This window comes from Falco rusticolus, chromosome W (assembly GCF_015220075.1).
Source record: "Falco rusticolus isolate bFalRus1 chromosome W, bFalRus1.pri, whole genome shotgun sequence".
Classification (NCBI taxonomy): domain Eukaryota; kingdom Metazoa; phylum Chordata; class Aves; order Falconiformes; family Falconidae; genus Falco; species Falco rusticolus.
In genome coordinates, this window is record NC_051209.1 from 6,406,622 (window position 1) to 6,425,437 (window position 18,816).

An 18,816-nucleotide genomic window follows, 5' to 3' on the forward strand; every position below is an offset into this window, starting at 1 on the left:
CAGAACAAAACCAAAGCAGATGCAAAAGTAATATATGGAGGGAAATTCTGGCTTTCACACCCAGACCTCTATTCTTGTATTGACGAGTTTTAGGACTTCTGTATGTGCAGCAAGAGCCGGCAGCATGTGTTGTCCCTCTTGTCCTCATCCTGCCCTCTGACTTCTCACTGCACTGTAAGCTGACATTTGAAGAATCATTTCTGTACACGTAACACAAAGTGGATGCAGCTTGTCCTGTAACGTGTGTCTTTAACACCAGAGACAATATTTTACCTGCAAACAGCAGTAAAAAACCTTGGATTTGTTACTGGTTTTATTTGTGCTTTTGATTTATTCCTTTTAGCTCATTTCCAGAAGGCTGATTCTAAGTGGCCAGTATCCTGCATCACCAGGGAATGATGTCCTCTCTTTTCCCAAATCCATCACCAACCTCCCCCACACCAGTGATCCGAACACCTTCAGTTTTTTGGAAACCAATACACTATTTGAATAATGCTTCCAATGAAATACAGACTTTTAAAACAGGTAACTTGTTTACAGGTGTAGCACAAGCTATTACAACTTCAGAGTCATGTTTATGTACTTCACCACTTACAAAAAGTAAGTAAGGTATATTTAAAAAGCTGATTCTTAAAAGACGTGGAAAAACAACAAGCTACCTGCGAAGAGCTGAAGGTAAATGGAAAAGATTTTAACAGCAATGAATAGAAAATGTAGCAACTGGATCTCTACATCTCACAACTTCCACAAAGCAGTGCCAGATAAAAAACTTCATGGGACTAAGAATGTGAAATTTCAGCATATATGCTAACGATTCTGATTAGGATCTCTTTGCTAACTGGACTCAAAGCAGGAAGCTGACCCAGCTGGTCACAGAGAGATGCAAGAGGGAACTCACAAAGGATGTGATTCCACAGGGATCTTTTGAAGGGTGTAGAGCCATCTCACCTTTCGAGAAAGCCACTATTCTGCACAATGGACATTCAGCCCCTTTTCTCTCCTCTGTTTGGAGACTTTGCTTTGATGCTCTGAGGTGAGTGGAAGGGGGGGGGGGGGAAGGAAAGGTGGGTATATCCCAGCTCATTTAACAGAAACCTCTACATCAATACACTTCAAAACCACCCTTGTTTATATGGGCAGCCTTGAAGTGATGGCTAAACGAACAGGAGGAACCGAAGCCCCTCTGTGGCATAAAGCCAGCAAGCACAGTACTCCTCCTCAGCTCCCGGAGGGGCTGTGGGTGCCACCAGACCCCTGCTCATCGGGTGATACAGCTGCAGGTCACTCCTGCCTCCTGGAATCCAGGGTCTAAACCAGAACTGACATGGACACACATCCCTGCTGTTTCCAGGTTTAAGTCATTTCTGTATGGCAGCACGTGGCAGCATGTCGCATCACCTTTAGGACCAAGTACCCAGCTCACATTTCTCCTTTTAAACCCTCAACTTCAGCAATTGTTTAGGCTGTGTTCTAAAAATGTTACACTGTATTGGAAGACTAGGGACGTCCCTGCTATATATCCTACGGCTCCACAGATACAATTTGTAAGAACATAAAAGTATAGGAAAGTTTTCCCACAGCCTAATTATTTTAGTGCGTGCATATATGTAAAAACATACGGATCAATTAGAACGCAACTTGCCAGTTGTAGCATATTCTATCATAATCCATATCAAATTGTAGCTTGTAATTCAGAGCAAAAATAATGTACAGCCATGATCCATACTGTTATCCATGCCAAGAAATCAAACCCTAATAAATGCCAGAAAAATACTCTTAATCCTCACAACCAAGCAGTTTCACTCGGCATGGCAGGCTAGTACAGTATAACCTTCAGGGACTAGCATCAACTGGGAGAGTGGAAGACTTATAAATACTAGAGTTTTGGATAACAGCTCAGATATTTAATTCGGAAGGGAAAAAAGAAAAACACTGCTTTTTTTTGTGTCAATAAATGTGAAGTTGTTTTTTTTTTTTTTTAAAGCAGAAGCTTTGACATAAAAGCTTTTTCATAAAGCATTCTTAACATCAGGGAGAGAAGCCAGGCAGCTGTGTGCTGTTATTGTGTACAAAGTAAATCAGGCACAAAAAGGGGCAGCTCAGCAGGGCACCAGGAGGGTAAGATGCACACTTAACCCCCTGCACACATTGTTGCTCTATTTCTTTCCATCTTCGTCCGCCTGCAGTCGGTACTGTATCTGTCATGAATGTAACAGGCCATTTTCAATCTAAATCTTGTTATGGATTAATAAGCAATCACTTTCTCGCTTATTATGCAATTTATCATGATGAAAATTGCATTGGGCTCCTCAAGGTTACATGCTGAATACATTCATTTATTCAGTGCTCTGTGGATAGAGTCATACTAATCTTTATGACAGCTAAGGATGTAATCGCAAGATGAAAACTACTTTCTGAAGAACCGTGTTCACCTGGCTTCTGTATTTACATACAATAGGGCTCAGGAGATTCTCTGGCAAGGTAACACATTTTGGTTTCTTTTGTCACAAGAAATAACTGGAGTTCAGACAAATAACAATATGAATCCAGTTTGTACATATTTCTCCATTAACACCCCCCCAACACACAGTAATCATGCATTCTTTTCAAACCTCGAGGAAATTAAAACTGGTACATAAAATGGGTAGTATCTGCCTTAGTATCACATAAAAGAAAGTCAGAAACCTTAACACCTCCACAGATGGATGATAAAATGCATACATCGTATTAAGACAACCCTGGTCAGTTCCTTACTGCACACAGCATTTAAAATGTGTGTGTTAATAAGCAAATATTTGTAAGTACATTTGTAAAATAAAATTAATTGATAATAGAGCAGTTTTCAGAATTGTAAGATTTGAAACCAAATGCAAAGGTTGAATGCTACGGGCATGTAAAAGTGCTCACGGCATTAAATGCCATTGCTACCAGCAAAACAAATCCTTGACTAAAATAGAAAAGTAACTAAAAATATACATACATTATTTAAAAGCCTCACTATTTTCTAATTAGAAGGGTATTCGATAGTTTCACGCAGTGAGATATAAAAGAACAGTATTTACTGTAATTTAGCAAACAATAGCCTTAGAATAGAATGGAAAACTGGCTAATTGTTTAAGGATTTTTTTTTTTTAATAACTAAAGTGGTATTATTACTGCAATGCTGTAAACGAGAACATCTGTAAGCTAAGCAAACCCCCTCCTGCTGAGCACACTGTTTTACATGCAGAACAATATTCACCTGACTACTGAAGGCCTAATGCAGTTTTAAAATAGTTTTAAGGTACCACAGACATCTCCTCCTGCTTTCATGTAACACCCTCCTCTCCCACGCACTTCAGGGTACACCCAGAAAGCTCAACAGATGTTAGCAATGCCATCACGCAAAATATTACTTGCTGCTAAAATGAGCCTCTGCATTTTATGAAAAGAAATACAGTAAAATTAATTCCCAAATAATCAATTATGATGACCTTGGCAATTTCAGACCTCCCCCAACTCCCCCCCTTCCCCAAGCAAAAACCTTGCAAAGAAAGTCACAGACCAGTCAGCCCTCTTCCTTTTGGAATGAAGTTGTTTCACTGTTAACAAATTCTTTATCAATTACAGAGTGGTTTACAGATTAACTCTTAAGGAACATCACTAATTAAAATATTATGTAGAAAGCACTACATAAATTAAAAATTAAGCATGAAACACATTTTAAAAAGCTAGGGAATATTCACACAGCACTTGGGATGCCAGACCGAGAAAGCATGTGGACTGCGCTTGGTGTGGATGAGGAAAGCTCTGCTGAACCGAACGCCAGCATCGCGATTCACCCTGTCATTTGTATTTGCATGGAAACGCAATGCATCAGCACGGATACAGAATGCAAGACTGCAAGACTGCAAAGCTCTAACAGCCTATGCATTTAAGAACATAAACTTGCTTCACAACAAAAACGTGCTGAGGTCTTATTAGAAAAAACATCAATATTTTCTATATTTTATGTGATGAAAATTATTATTAAATTTAAATATTTTTATTAACTGTCATTTTCCAAGTGGATGTCTGCAGAACTTTAATACTACAGTATTAATCTGTACTGACAACAAAATAAATATGAAATTTGTATTTGCTCAAGGCAATTATCCACCTAGAGCAGGAGCTACATGTTTTGTATGTCCAAACGGGGGATTAATTTGGTCCTATACAAGAGCCATGTACCTACAAATGAAAATTTTGTCTAAGCAGCACTAACGTATATCCACTTATATTTTTCAAGGTTTTTCATTAAAAGCAGAAAGCTTGAAATAGCTTTCAAAGCCAATTACATAAAGCATAGTATCATTGTTTTATTTCATATAAACAGCCTACTATGGTTGCTTCTTACAGAGATTTTTCATTTGTTCTTTATTTATACACAGAAATGAGAGCCTCTCCTCTTGCACGTTTAAGTGGTTTGCTTTTTTTATAAAAACTAAATACAGAAAAATTTGTTCAGATGGATTTAGACTAAATTTCAGACAGGATGATCAATTTCACAACAAACATTAATAAAAATAAGGACTATATTGCAAAACTCTTTCCTGTGCAAATAGGCCTGTTATCATTAATCAGACTAATGGTGTGAGTAAAGACTGTTCATGTGAGAATCGGGGCCGCAGTTGAAATTTATTACATTTAGCCCTCAGATCAAAAAATTCACAGATACTCAACAAAAAAGCCACTCCTGTCCTGCAAAGTTGCAGACATTGAATAAATCCCAAGCACTAATATTCAAGAATCCCATTATCTGAACACCAAACGCATTAAAAAAAGGCAAGACACTACCTTTATTACACAAGTCATCTTAATGACTTCACTTACCCATTTAGCCATAATTATTTGATGGTGTGATTGATAGTACATGGCCTGATCAAGTGCAACAACTTGTGTACGTACCCATGTACACATAACTAGAAGTTGTACAGTTACAGTAATTTTAAAGAAGTGGAACAAATAGGTACTTAGAGTTCCATGCACAAAAAACTCTGCCAAAACCCAGCATTACCTTTTTGTTGTGCATTTTATGTCAAAGCATCACACTTCCTCGTGAAATTTGCCCCCCACCCCAATTCCAAATACCTAATTTAAAGAAGATTTTATTTCAAAGAGGTTAGAACAGAGGTACAAGACAGCATACCATATAAATCTTGAGAGACTTTAATAAGTTGTTCTCTGACCCTAGAGACAGGCTGTGGTCTATTGAGTTTATGATTTCTTAGCAATCCTTGAATCTACAGGTTACCTTGATGCTATTAATAGCGATGCTCCTGATAAAATAACTACATTTTCCAAAACAATTCACATCCTGACGGGATGGCTTGTAAAACCACAGGGAAAAAAAATATCCACATATTCACACACCGGTGAGAAATACCAAATACCTTCTGAAAATACCATTTTTACAGTTAAGAAAGGGTAAAAAAATATGTTAAAGTGACAGACATATTTTAGATACAAAAAATGTTTAACACTCTTCTTTTCTCAAAATTACTAGCAATATGACCAGAAGATTAATGCTGTGTAGCCCCAAGCAACACCTACCAAGTGTTCGGTGTCTCCCAGTTTCAGAGGGGGTGACCCACAGCGCCAGGAGAAGCCAGCACTGCAGTGCTCCATCTCTCCCGCTGCAGTGAAACCCTCTTCTCCCTTCTGTGATCGCCCACAGGAGCTGCCTGAGACTGCAAACTGAGCCAGGCTAAAGCAGGCTTGAAATCATAATTTACATGGTACCGGTTCAAAAACAAAACTTGAAACAAGAAGTTATTCCTTGTCCCACCTTCTTGCCCAGTACCACAGCCATGGGGATTTGAAGCAGCTGCTGCAAAACCTAGATGCGCAGGTCGGAAACAATGCAAGTGTTTGTAAGCCAGTAAAAGCAATACCTACTTAGCAAGCTGTTTCTCTGCGTCCACGCAGAGCTCCAGAAGGCCCATCAGCACGGCAGAGACATCCATGTAGGGCTCCCACACGGTAAAGCCGCGGCCGATGAGGTCGATGGCAGTTCTGCGGATGGTGCTGTGCACAGGCAGCTTGGGGCTGGGCGGCTGCAGCAGCAGGAATGTCAGTGCCTTGCCTGTCATGCAGAATGGGAGAGGATGGGACAGTGAAACGAGCTGCAGAATGGATTTGACCTTGTTTGCAAATACTCGCTGATAAGAAACACATATTATGAAAACCTGCTCAAAAGTTACAGTATTTTGGCTTTATCCTACCAACGGCCAGTTTGTTACTGGAACGAATCAGTCTGCGTGGTACAGTGATCTGAATCAAACAGGCCCATAGCAATATTGCCAGTGGTGAGTCTTAAACACAGTGTTTTCACTACAAAAGAAATAGAACTAAATGTATTTTTGTAAACATGTAACTTCTCTAACATGCCTAAATATTTCTGCCTGAAAATTCTGCAAAAAGTGAGAATAAACCAAAACATCAAAAAGAAACTATTAAATAAAATTCCTCCCTTAAATAGACACTTGCTAAGAAAACCCTGAAAATCTGTAGTAATATGTAATAAAAGTTTTCAGAAAAAAGGTAGGTCATTTTGAAAGGGCATCTAAGAAAAACAAGCTTAAAAGATTAAACGTGGGAAAGCATCAGTTGAAATAAACCACGTGGAGATTACACACTTTTTCATCAGGATCTCAGCTACAGCCAGAAGCAGTCCATGCTAGATGTGCTTAACTGAGTGAGAAACAGCAAAAGTCAGTCACCAAAGTTGCCAAAACGACTTCTCATTTCCAAACGTGCCACACGCCTGCAGGCACAGGGCTCAGGAGAGGTGGCACAGTCAGCTCTGTTCTTTAATTACAAAATCCTGCCCTGCACTATGATGACATCACCTCAGTAACTGACAGAGGTGGCGTTTAATCCAAGTGAACTGTCCATCTGGGGACTTGGAAGTGACCAACGCTGCAAGAGCGGTGCTGTGTGTCCCCTTCCCCGAGTCCAGGGCGAGCACAGACCCCAGCAGCGTGGCCACTTGCCCACGGGAGAGCAGCTGCCCTGGCGCTCACGCCCAGCAGTGCTTTGGCAGGCAGCTCTGGCCCACAACGCGGGAAGAGAAACATGCATGGACAAGCTGATAACCTGGGACCAGGAGCTCTGGGGATTTGCCCACTTGTCCCGCTCTTGGCCCAGTACAAGCTGAGCAGGGGGAAGAGCAGAGCAGAGCGTACTGGTGACAGCCCAGCAAAGGTCCCCAGCCCATCAGAGATGCTCAGCAGCGCCGGCTCCTGGGTGCGGGTGATTTAGGAAGCAGGTGCCCCATTTTACAGCAAGGGCTTCTCTTCCTTGCAAAATATACATCCTACTGACACCTCCTCTGCCACGTCAGATGCATAGGGATTAGGAATGCTGGATTTGGGAAAGGGAATTTTGTAAGGCCTCCATATCACTCGATCCTGGGATAGATGATGGGATGTTTGTGACCACTTCTGCTCCCAGATCTCAGCAGCTCCAGAACCGTGCCTGGATCTTCGGCTACAGAAACACTCCACAGCACATGAGCATTTAACAGCACCACCCTCTGCACCTGAGCAGAAATCTCCCTGAGTGGGGCCCACAAATAAATGTTGAGAAAGTTGTCTGAAAGTTCACAAGATCTATCATTTTCACCACTGCAGTGTCACACCTCGCTAAACAAGCATTAGACATATATATATAAAAAACAATTAAAACTGAGAATTGGCTCTCAAATAGGAAAGCATGCTTTAGCCCATTTCTTTCTAGGCCCACCGCCAGTCTTGTCTCATGCATGTCCTACACATGGCGGTTTAATTACTACTGTGACCGACGCAGTGCTTCCCAGGCGCTGGGGCAGGGCTGCCACAGCACTACGCTTGGCTTTGAGCCCTGCCCTTGTGCTGATGCTGAGCGCTGGCGAATAGGAGAGGCAGCTCTCCGGAAAGGGCAGGAGGCGCCTGGTACCAGGGCAGGCTCCGCAGCCCCAGATTGAAGAGCTGGGCTTGCTTTGCCACCTGTAACTCTGTTTTTAAAGAACAACCATGGCGGAGTTTCAGCAGGAACTGCTGGACACTTCTCCCACCTTTGCAGGACTCAGCGTTTGGTGGTTAAGGTCGGTTAGAGATGCAAGCTCAAACATTTATCTCTTGCAGGTGAAGGAACTGAATTTTGGGTCATTTGTGTTATGTTTGAGTGTCCTGGCCATTCAGACACTTATGTTAGAGACTCTGCCATCAGCACTGTCCCCTCAGGTCACCTCTTTGTAAACAAACCACAGCTGGCAACGATCCCCCTCCCTACTGAAAGTGGCAGCAGAACCTAGAATAACAAGACAAATTAATTTCCCAAATCAGAGAGCAGAATCTTCAAACAATTCAAACAAATATCTTATTTTTCCCTAAAGAGTTGTTATACTATTAGATCTGTAATTCCCCCCTCCAGGCGATTTCACAACACACCCTTAGGATGGCTGCAGAGAACCACAGGCAGCAAAGGGAGCTGGTGGGGGCTGGGGGTGCCCTGGAAGGTACCTGCTGCATCCCCTCTCTTCCAAGGGCTGCATACCTAACACACGCATTGCACTGCAACTGCTTCACAGCGTTGGTGTCCAACCTCAGTAACTCTCTCCCTCCTCCCCACAAGACTTTTTTTTGTTTTCTTTTAGAGAGAAATATAGTTTAAGGGAGTAGTGGGGAAAGAGAGAAATGATGTCCCCAAAAACGTCAACATACCTGAATTCTAATCCAGGTTCCACTTATTGAGGAAATGTGACTAATAATTTCATTCAATAGACTATTTTTAAATAAAAATAATTACATATATATAAATGGGTAGGAGGGCAAAACCAAGCAACACTTCAAGATAATTTACCGTTATCTCATTCTAACCTCTTAATAATGTTCATTTAGCTTGCTATTGTGATAACTATTGATTTTAACAGGTTTTTCTTTAGTCTTCAGAACTGTCCTCTACAAGTTGCTCATTTTGTTTATTAAATAAGCCAGCCACCTGTCATTTTAAGCATTCCAAAAAGCCAACAACTGACACGTTTTTCTAGTCCATTCACACTAACCCCTTATACATGTGTAACAAAACCTGAAAGTTTCTTCTTGAAGTGGACAGCAGGCAACGAAGCTCTAGTTTGTGTGAATTTTATTGTCTCAAATATTAAGAACTTAATTAAAAAGTGACTACACAAACATTACTGCAATTAAACATGCCTACCTATTTCACAGGAATCCTCCTAGCATTGCTGCTGCTGAAACCTGTAGAAGAATGGCTGCAGAAGCGTGGCCTTAGAATCTCTGAAGATCTGCACAATCCAGGCCTGGTATTAGAATAGGCCTGTAACCAGAATTGTACTGAAGTTGCTGTGCTGAAGTTAACAAGAAAGGTAGCCTTGAGCTATTCTTGAATCCTGAGACCAAGTAATTATGTTGTGCCAACAGGCCGTGGCTGTAACAAGCTACAGATAGGGATAGGGACCGGTATGGGAATATAGGGAGTAACAAACTACAAGGCTGAAGCACAGCAACACAATTAGCTACATGGATAGAATGCTTATTTTAGTCATGATAATTAGGGGTGTGGGAACCGCGCGTGTTTAGAGACTACTAACCAATTATATTTCTGCTTTACGAATATGCATGTGTATTGGTTCTATGTAAGTAGTGTTAGAAACTAATAAAGCTGAGCAAGATGCATAACTCATATTGAGCGTCTTCTTGACTCCGGCGAACCCTTCTTCCAACAGAAACCTACCTTGTGTGAACTGAGCTAAGGAAAAAGATGAACCAAAAAGTCATTCTGCTGCTCGTTTCTCAGCATGGACATCTTTGTTTAAGCTTTGACTTGGCTTAAATGAACGAATTAATATTGACAAAAACATCAACTAAGCTAATGAGTTGTTAGTTAAGGCAATAAACATGTCACATTAGAGTCAGTGCAGTAAAGAGGTAATTAGCCCTGGAAAAGCTCTGCTGATTGGGGATGCGGAGACCCTCTGCTCTTAACCTTTGAGTCCATTATGCAGAGCAGGGCCAGGAGCAGCCACGCTAACATGTCCCAGACCCACAGCCTTGCCTGTGCTGCCAGGGCAGGTCCCTGTCATGCCTGGTGCTGATTCGGCATCTTTTAGTGAACCTACACACCTGCGCTGCCAACAAACAGGCAAATGAAGGTATTTTAATAGAAGTCTGGGCCAACATGGTGATGTGGCAGAACAGATCCTACCAGACCAGAATGCAGATGTGACTGCTTGAGCGTGCTCCTCCTGCTTTTGGAAGGGCTTGTCTCTTCAACGTGTACTTGAAATTACTGTAAGCAGGGGGTTCTGTCTTTCTTGCTGGAAATCTAAACAGTATCACCTTCTTTAAACAAAAAAGTTTTAAAAATCTGCCTTAGAAAAACACTAAGCTTTAACAATTTACTGTTATAAAACATCATTAAGAAACAAACCAACAAAAGCTCCTCTCACTGAAGACTGGGGTGTGACTTCTAGACAGAATTACTTCAAGCAGTAACTTAGCAGAAACGTAGCTTAGGAAATGCCATTCCTATATAAATTTGTATTAAAGTAATTTTGTTCCAAATGTTTCATTCTGCATTGGTACACCTATGATACGAGCATATGGAAATAATAATAATAAAAAAAAAGCAGCAGAGGAGGTAACCCAGAGCGCAGACCTTGTCCCTGGACCGAGCTGACCCCCATGTCAGTACCAGGGAGCTACCAGGAGTACCAGAACCAGACTGGATTTTTCTCAGCCAGTGGAGAAGGATAAAATTTTAGACACAAGTATGAAGTACTTTCAACATTTAGGATAGAGATAGCAAATCTGCCTGTTCCCTGAAACGATTTCTGTATATCCTCACATGAAACGCTACGTGACAGCACACAGACACCTGTACAAAAAGCTGCATCCAGCAGACTGAGGCATAGGTACAAGTCTGCCTGCTATTTCATGTGTTTAATTGAACACTAAAATAAAGGTTTGAGTCATTGCTCCTTGTCATTTTTATTAATGAAAATGTGACATGAATACTAAAGCTTGTAAGTTATTTTCAATGCATATAGCCCCTCAGATTTCTGAAATGTCTTTCCTTGCTGGATCTCAAGAGCTTTGACCATATTACATCAGTCGGCATTGTTATCCCCATTTTGCTGATAGATTTAAAAAAATTAAATAATTTGCTCAGGAAAATCAATAGCACAGGTATGAACGAGACACTGATAACACCGATGCCCATTCTCATAATTTGCCACGAGATCAAGTATCCAACTAAATAAAAATGATGGACTCCAGGCATATGATTTAACTTGATTTGCATCTTTTTTCCAATTTTATGGAAAAAAGAAAGTAGTAAAGAATCATAGCCATAATTTTTTTTTCAGTCTGCCCTCTCTCCCCGTGTCTGTGGGCATAATGTTTTTCTGCAAGAATGTAAACCAAATTGTGACTCTTTCTGGATGATTTTTTTACTGATTTGACATCTACCTGTAAGAAACGTCCACAGAAAGACAGAAATAAAAATTGGATAGCTGGGTTAAAAATCCGTATCACTTAATCCCTTCCTACTTCTAGTGCAGTGAATTTTTATTACTTATCTTCTCTCATCTTTCAAGACAGGTATAAAAACCAGAGAATGATTAACTAGTCATATTATTTGAAGATTTTTTTCTGAAGTTTTAGTGATGAAAAGATTATTTTTTTCCCCTACCATAATATCAAATTTCCTAATTTTTACAGAATCCATTTTCAGCATTTTTTCTGGCCTTTACTGTAATTTTGACCCTCAGGTTTTTTTCAAGTGAATGTGAGCTAGGAGAGACTTTCTTTTTGTTGATGACTTTAAGCCATTTAAGTACCATTCTTGCAACAGGTGCAATGCCTGCAACTTCTAAGACAATTTCAGAATTCACATGGATAAGTAGGTTTTTTTCTTTCTTTTCAAAAGTATGGTCTTAGAGTACATTAAGAAGCTAAGTAGTTATTGTGCATGACAGTAACATGATTGCAATTTATATGAAGTAAAAAACAATTTAGAACTAAATTTGAACTGCTCCAGCATAAAAGGAGAAAAGCAAAGAGGCTGAAGAGAACCGGTCCCCAACTCGTACACGTGGGACAGCACCACAACCCTGCAGAGTCCCCCTAGCAGACAAGCTGCAGCACGGGGCAGCCATGCTGTCACTGCGCGCTGTGTGACCAGCCAAGGGGGTGCCGGGGCAGGACAGCCAGAGCCACACAGCTTGGGCGAGCCTGACCACTGTGCAGCCATTTTGTCCTGCAGGGCAGACAAGACAGCTGCCAGGTTTCCATCTGCGGCTCACACAAGGACCATTAGCTTGCGTTGCTGGTCAGTCACTTTGTGCCGTTTCACTTGCTGTGCAATGATTCAAAATTAATTCTCAATACTCCCGATACTCTAAGATTTTCCAGGGGTGGCGCAGGCTGCTCCTACTTGCCAGTGGCCAAGAACAATAGGACATTCACTGTGCAGGCAATCGATAGCTCCCACCCGCTACTCCTGGCTGCTGCAAAGGAGAGAAACAATTCCCGCTTGCGGGACTCGCTGCTCCACACGCAACTGCTGTAGTGTTGGCTTTGCTCTTCCTGGGGCTGAGCGACAGCCCCTTCTATCACAAATATGCAAGAAGTAAAACAGTTTTGAAAAATATCTAGAGAAAGGTAGTCCCTGCTTATTTTATCAGTAAATTTAAATTGTCACCTGAGGCTCCTGTTACCTAAAAAAAGAGCAAAAGTTGCGATTAGCAAATGAACATTTGAAACAACATTAACAACTAAGTCCTTTTTTGCGTTTATACTGAAAAGGTGAACATTTGCAAGTACAAACGCTACAAGATGGGCACTGAAGCACAGCAGAGGCGATGATGCCGCTCTTGGGCTCACTCTGCCATCCCAGCCCGCCACCCCGCCGCTGCACAGGGAAGCAAAGTTTGTCCTGGGATTTGTTACAACCTCTCAGGAGTTTGAAAACTTAGTGCTTCCTAACTGAGTGTGGTTCTGCAGCACATAGACACCTCGGTGCTTTGTTGGGCAGCTAAGATGTCGGTTTTTAAAAATAAAAGAAAAAAATAGGGGGTTTTGCCTCCTATCTGATCAGAAAGGAAGTGTCCTCATCCACTGTGAAGACTTACCACCACCAGAAATGTTATTTAATCCTAAGGGAAATGTTTTCCCCATGTAAATTATTTATGTAAATTCTGGAAATTTAGCAGAGGTTTAACAGGTCAGAACCGCCAACCCAAGATGCAGTAAATTCCTAGCATTTCTATTAAAGAGTGTAATATATATTGCTTTTTACATTATGTGAACAGAGAGTAAAGAATATTCCTAAGTGAGGCCAGGCAAACACTGCCCCTAAGCTGCTTTAAAATTCAGCAAGATTTTGCATAATTCGTTAGGAAGGGAGACAAAGGAAAAAAGAAGAAAATGTTTATAATAGCTGGTTTCCCAGTCTTTTCTGTCTAACTCTGGTCTAGTTAAACTGACCTAACAATGCCATTTTTCTTCCTCTTAAAAATCTGCAGCGGGAGAATCAAACGTGAAAGCAAGATCAATTCTGTTCCAAGACAGTAAATGAGTTTTAGATCAGACTTGTTTCAATTTATGGAGAGAACCCAACTATGCTGCTTTAAATGCACTCTTCCCCTAAATATGAAATTCTATTACAGTACTATAGAAAGAGTAAACTATCATCATTTTAATCCAAAATTTGTTTATAATCCAGCAGGAAGGAGAAAGCCAGTATGACTTGGGTCATAACTGTGCATTAAACTTTGTATTTTCATTCCTGTTAATTGCATAATTCTATTAAACCATGTTATTTAATCTAAATTATATAATGTTTTCTAAATAAAGCTACTTCCATTAAAATGATCACAGTTTCATAGGAAGTAGCTGTTTTTTCCATAACAGCACTGACCAAACCCTGTTAATCTCAGAAGTTTTCTCCTGTTACATATAATTCTAATGAGTTTTCTTAAGCAGTCTGGACAAGCTGTGACCCCATGACAGCAGAAGATGCACAATATCAATGAAATAAGTCAAGTCAATGCAGCAACTTGCAGGAGGCAGGGGTCACAGTTTAACCTTCTCCATAGCACTGCTGTCCAATACATAAACATACCCATACCAACAGTGATGTGTATTTTATTCTTGACTGCTGCAAAGCCATGTGAGCAATGCAAAATCTCAGGGCAGTCCAGCTATTTCAAGTTGCTCCTTTCTCCCAGGCTGTCACCCCAGCAGTGCCTGTCCCCTCAGTTTCGGTAGCACACCTATAGCTGGGTCTGTGCTGCAGCTGATGTCATCAACATTAGGCTCTTCACAGGACACCCCTGTAATTGATTCAACCAGATTTATCTTTGGAGAAAATAAAACCTGAGTGACCAGGCATTACTGGAGCAAGGGGTTACGTTTGCATGTACTTGAGTAGTTTTGAAGACGAAATCAAAGCTCTCCAAAGGCCAGGATGCAGAGTAAAGATGGCTCCTTTTCTTTTTGGCTATCGCTACACATTTTGAATTACAACCCATCCAAGCTATAGCTTGAAACAGACTCTGACAACACCATCTCTTATGCTAAACTGGTAACTACAGCAACAGAAAGATAACCACGCAAGCAGCGATTAGTTTCCCAACAAATAGATCTCCAAACCAACTTACTACAGTGTCAGCCCACTGCTGGTGCTGATGGATTGCTTCCCTGCCAGCAGCTAGCTGTGTTAGTTTGAAATAGTATTCCTAGACAATGTGCCATCATCTTTACGCTGCAGGGGACACAAGGACTGGCTGAAGGAGTCAGGTCTCTTCTCCCTGGAGCAGAGAAGGCTGAGTGGGACCTCACCGCAGTGTTCCAGTACTTAAAGGGCAGCTACAAAAAGGATGGAAGCTGTCTCTTCACAGAGAGCCACACCAATAAGACAAGGGGCAATGGATACAAGCTGGACCATGGAAGGTTTCATATTGACATAAAGAGATTTTTTTACAATGAGAACAATCATTTACTGGAACAACCTCCCCAGGGACATGGTGGAGTCCCCATCGCTGGAGGTTTTCAAGACTTGATTGGACACAGTGCTAGATCATCTCAGCTCAGCTCCCTTTCCCACAAAAGGCTGGAGTAGATGATCTTCCGGGGTCCCTTCCAACCTGGGCTGTTCTGTGATTCTGTAAGTTTTACTGCTGTTCTCCACAGCAATTTATTCCAGCCAGTTGCAGACAATCCCAAATATGATACTCAAGTCATACATGTTTGAGTTGATTATGTGATCCTATGCTATGACATTTCACAAAGATGAATGCAAATGCTGATAAAACAAAATTAAAGAAATTTGAAGTTAACGAACAGGGGAAGTATATATGTAAACAAGATATTTTTTTTCTTTACACTAAGTGCTAAGTCCAGCCAGTTGCACAAGTGATGCAACTCAGATGCCTAAATGGAAAGATTGCATATATAATGAAAAGTTGGAAAGTAACACTGATATAGTATGTGCAAAATAAAATACTTCAAAATCTATGGTCACACATATGCATTCACATACATGTGAAGATAGAACATGCCACTCTGGATTAGATGAATGACTGCTCGCCCAGTCCTATTGCTGTGAGCCACTGATACAGTAGCTGTTACAAAAGCTCCCACCGTAGACGAGTAGATAAGGGAACTGCCCCCAAACCCCCAGGCTCCCACCCCTGGACTGTCAGCAGGCTGGACTGCATTAAGGGTTATACCCTTCAACATACCCTATATTTACTGCAGTTTTCACTACTCCTTGTCATTCCATAAATGCTTAACCCTTAAACATCTTCAAGCAATGAGTTCCCCAGGCCAGTCCAAAGTGCTTGGTGCTGGAGTAGCCCAGTGAGCCTGGGGGAAGAGACAGGGAAAAGAGCAGCTGCAAAACAGAAAAATTATCTAGCACAACAAATAGGTAAGCATCACTGCTTTCAGTTCTCTTCATTACCTGTCCCCAGAGCTGAAGCTATCCCTTCCTTCAGATATGCAGAGTCCTGGCAAGCATCAGTTCTGTTTTTCTGACAATAAATTTCTTTATAGAAAATAAGCAAAATAACTGTATAAACAAAAAATTATTTTTATATATATATATTTCTGAATTTCCCACCTAAACGCTAAAATCAGTATTACAGAAAGTGCTTTTAAATATTCAGATACTCATAGGCAAGGACTGTTGATAAAGACAGTCCCTTTGGGACACGGCGGGTAGAGGCGAGCCCAGCTGATGCAGTGGGTACCATCTGCTACTGCCCTGGGGGGGCACAGGGAGCAACCCTGGCAGCTCTGCTCAGCGCTGAGAAATGCTGCTGAACTGTGATCTTTATATAAACACTGTTTCTAAGGGGCGCAAACGCATATACACTCGCAAGCATGTGGAAATAAAAAAACATTCAAATTAATCATGGTACATCCCGCTAGCCTGATATTACATTTACTCAGGCAGGTATTCTCCTCTTGAGCTACAGCCACTTCCTGTACATACATTTCCCTCAGGACATGAAAACAAATGGCTAGAAGCCTGAAGTCATAAGAGCTTAAATCAGCAATTATACAGCTCACAAATGCTGTGAGGTTTTCAGCAATGTTGCATCTCTCAGCCCAGCTCAAGTAGGGGCTGTGAAGAGCAATGTGAATGACTGGACCTAACCCCAAAGGGCTGATCCCTCAGATACCCTGCGCAACATGCAACACCCTGTCGTGCAAGGCACATTTTAGGGAATTGGGGGCTTAAGCGAGATGTGACTAGAGCAGGGAAGGGGTTCTGGGGTGTCAGAAGGGAGCTCATGTGTCCGGACTACAAAGAGAGAATCCCACTTTAACTGCCTCTCGCCATAAACCACCATGTATCCAGATCACCAAGAGCCAGCGGGGCTGTGCTCTCCATACCTTCCCACCGGGCGTCAACGCGATCCTGCCCTGTGCAACCACCCAGTTTCACAAGAACTGCAGAAAACTAAAATCTCTGACTCCAGTGGCATCAGCAGTGTTTTCAAAGCGTACTAGGGGATAGCATGATCAGACCAGCAGCAAAAATCACACACATTTTGTTTTCTTAGGAAGTGATTAATTATATATCTCTTGTGATACTCTGTTCAGATATCTGAGATCTCTCTCACATACTTCTACAAGAAAAACTTCTGTTCCTTATTTGTAAGACGGGAATAATATTGCCCCTTTAAGTTTTTAAAAAACCCCACTCCTATCTGACATTTCTATAGGGTTTTTTTCAGCATATTTACAACACTGAACCTTTTACATTTAACCCTCATATGACCACCAAACCACAGCTTTCCCCAAAACCAGCCACACCTGCAAACGCTCAGCTGTTGGCCGAGCAGACCTGATTCCTGTGGGAGACGGGGATCAGCCAGAGTGAGGCACAGGACCACGGGGCAGCCAGGCCCTTGGCACCGAGCAGGCACATGCTTCACACTGCGGGTAACGCGGGCTGTGTGGGCACATGGCCTCTTCCAGTGCACCCCCCTGCACACCATGCACGCCTTGCTGCCCCAGCCCCCCCCCCGCCTGACAGAGTGAGCTTGGCAGTTACCCTAAAACTGCAGCCTACAACGGGGTGCGACGCCGGAGGACTGGGGCTGAAGACTGAGCATTAACCGCTGGAATTAAAAACGGGGCTGTCCCTTAAACAAGCCTGCACCTCCTCTGCACTGCACCCTGGCGCAGACCACTGCTCTCATGGGCAGAGTGGCTCCCACAGCCCTATGTGGGCTCACTCTCCCTCAGGCACCTTCCCAAGCTTCCTTCGCTGGGTTTAGCCTCCCCCAGCCCCAGCTAACGAGGCTTTGCTCCATCTGCTCACATGCAGCCGCACGCCGGGTCCTGCGGCGCTGCTGCCCCACAAGCACCCTGGAAAAGCCAAGCTGCTTCGGTTTCTTTCACATGAGATGAAAGTGTGAGCATTCTCTGGTGGAAGTGTTTGCATTTTACCCAGTATTTAATATGAGAGCCTGTGCTTGACCTTTTGGAAACAGAAAGCAGATAGCGATAAAGTCCATGGACACAAGCAGGGTTATGGACGGCTGTCACCAACACACCTCTCGGCAGGCCTGACAGCCTCCTGGGGAATGACCTGGGGCAGGTCTGAACAGCCTGCAGGGCTCTGGAAGGCTGAAGTTGGAGGAAAAAATACAGCACTGCAGGAGTGGGCTGGAAACTAGGACCATGCGTGGCAATCAGTTAGCTGAGGGGAATGTGCTCGAGCTTGTCTGGACAACAATTAACATGATGAGACGTGTTTGCAGAGCACAGGGGAGTGGGAGAGGGATGGCGCCAAGGAAAGGTAACACCTTGCGGTTAATTGCTGGTAGTTAACCACCAATCAGGGATTGCCTAGTATGCAAGGCTTAGCTTCAAGAACCAATCTGTTTAAAACGCGCAGCTTCTGAAAGTGTATAAAACCGCGTGCTTCTGAACAATAAATTGACATTTGCTTGCATCAAGCTGCGTCCCGTCTCTTCATTCGCAGCACAGCACTTTGAGACTGGTACCCCATTTGGGGGTAACAAAAATTCAAAGTTGAGCCTTCAAATTACAGGCAACGGTGCATGGACCGGTAGAAAACACAACTGACAGTGACTTATTTGTTGCTGAGGATTCCTCATAACCCAAACACAAAGAAGAGATTTTAGTTTGTCAAGATACAACCCATTACAGTAGTCAGATTATTAAATGTGTGAAAAAGAAATCTCTGATTAAAAATATACAATTTAAATCACTCAGCCCTTACAGGATTTTGGGGAAAAAGGTGAATACAATT

At 42.2% G+C, this 18,816-nt stretch overlaps 1 protein-coding gene across 1 annotated transcript in view; it reads right to left on the reverse strand.

Moving 5' to 3' along the window:
* The window catches only part of LOC119140921 (WD repeat-containing protein 7-like), a gene marked incomplete at its 5' end in the record, with an annotated part of 114,197 nt that overhangs the window by 45,528 nt on the left and 49,853 nt on the right, over positions 1-18,816 (reverse strand). The window contains one exon of the mRNA XM_037372582.1: positions 5,917-6,103. Within this exon, the coding sequence (XP_037228479.1) occupies positions 5,917-6,103 (187 nt within the window). The remainder of the gene's footprint in view (positions 1-5,916; positions 6,104-18,816) is intronic.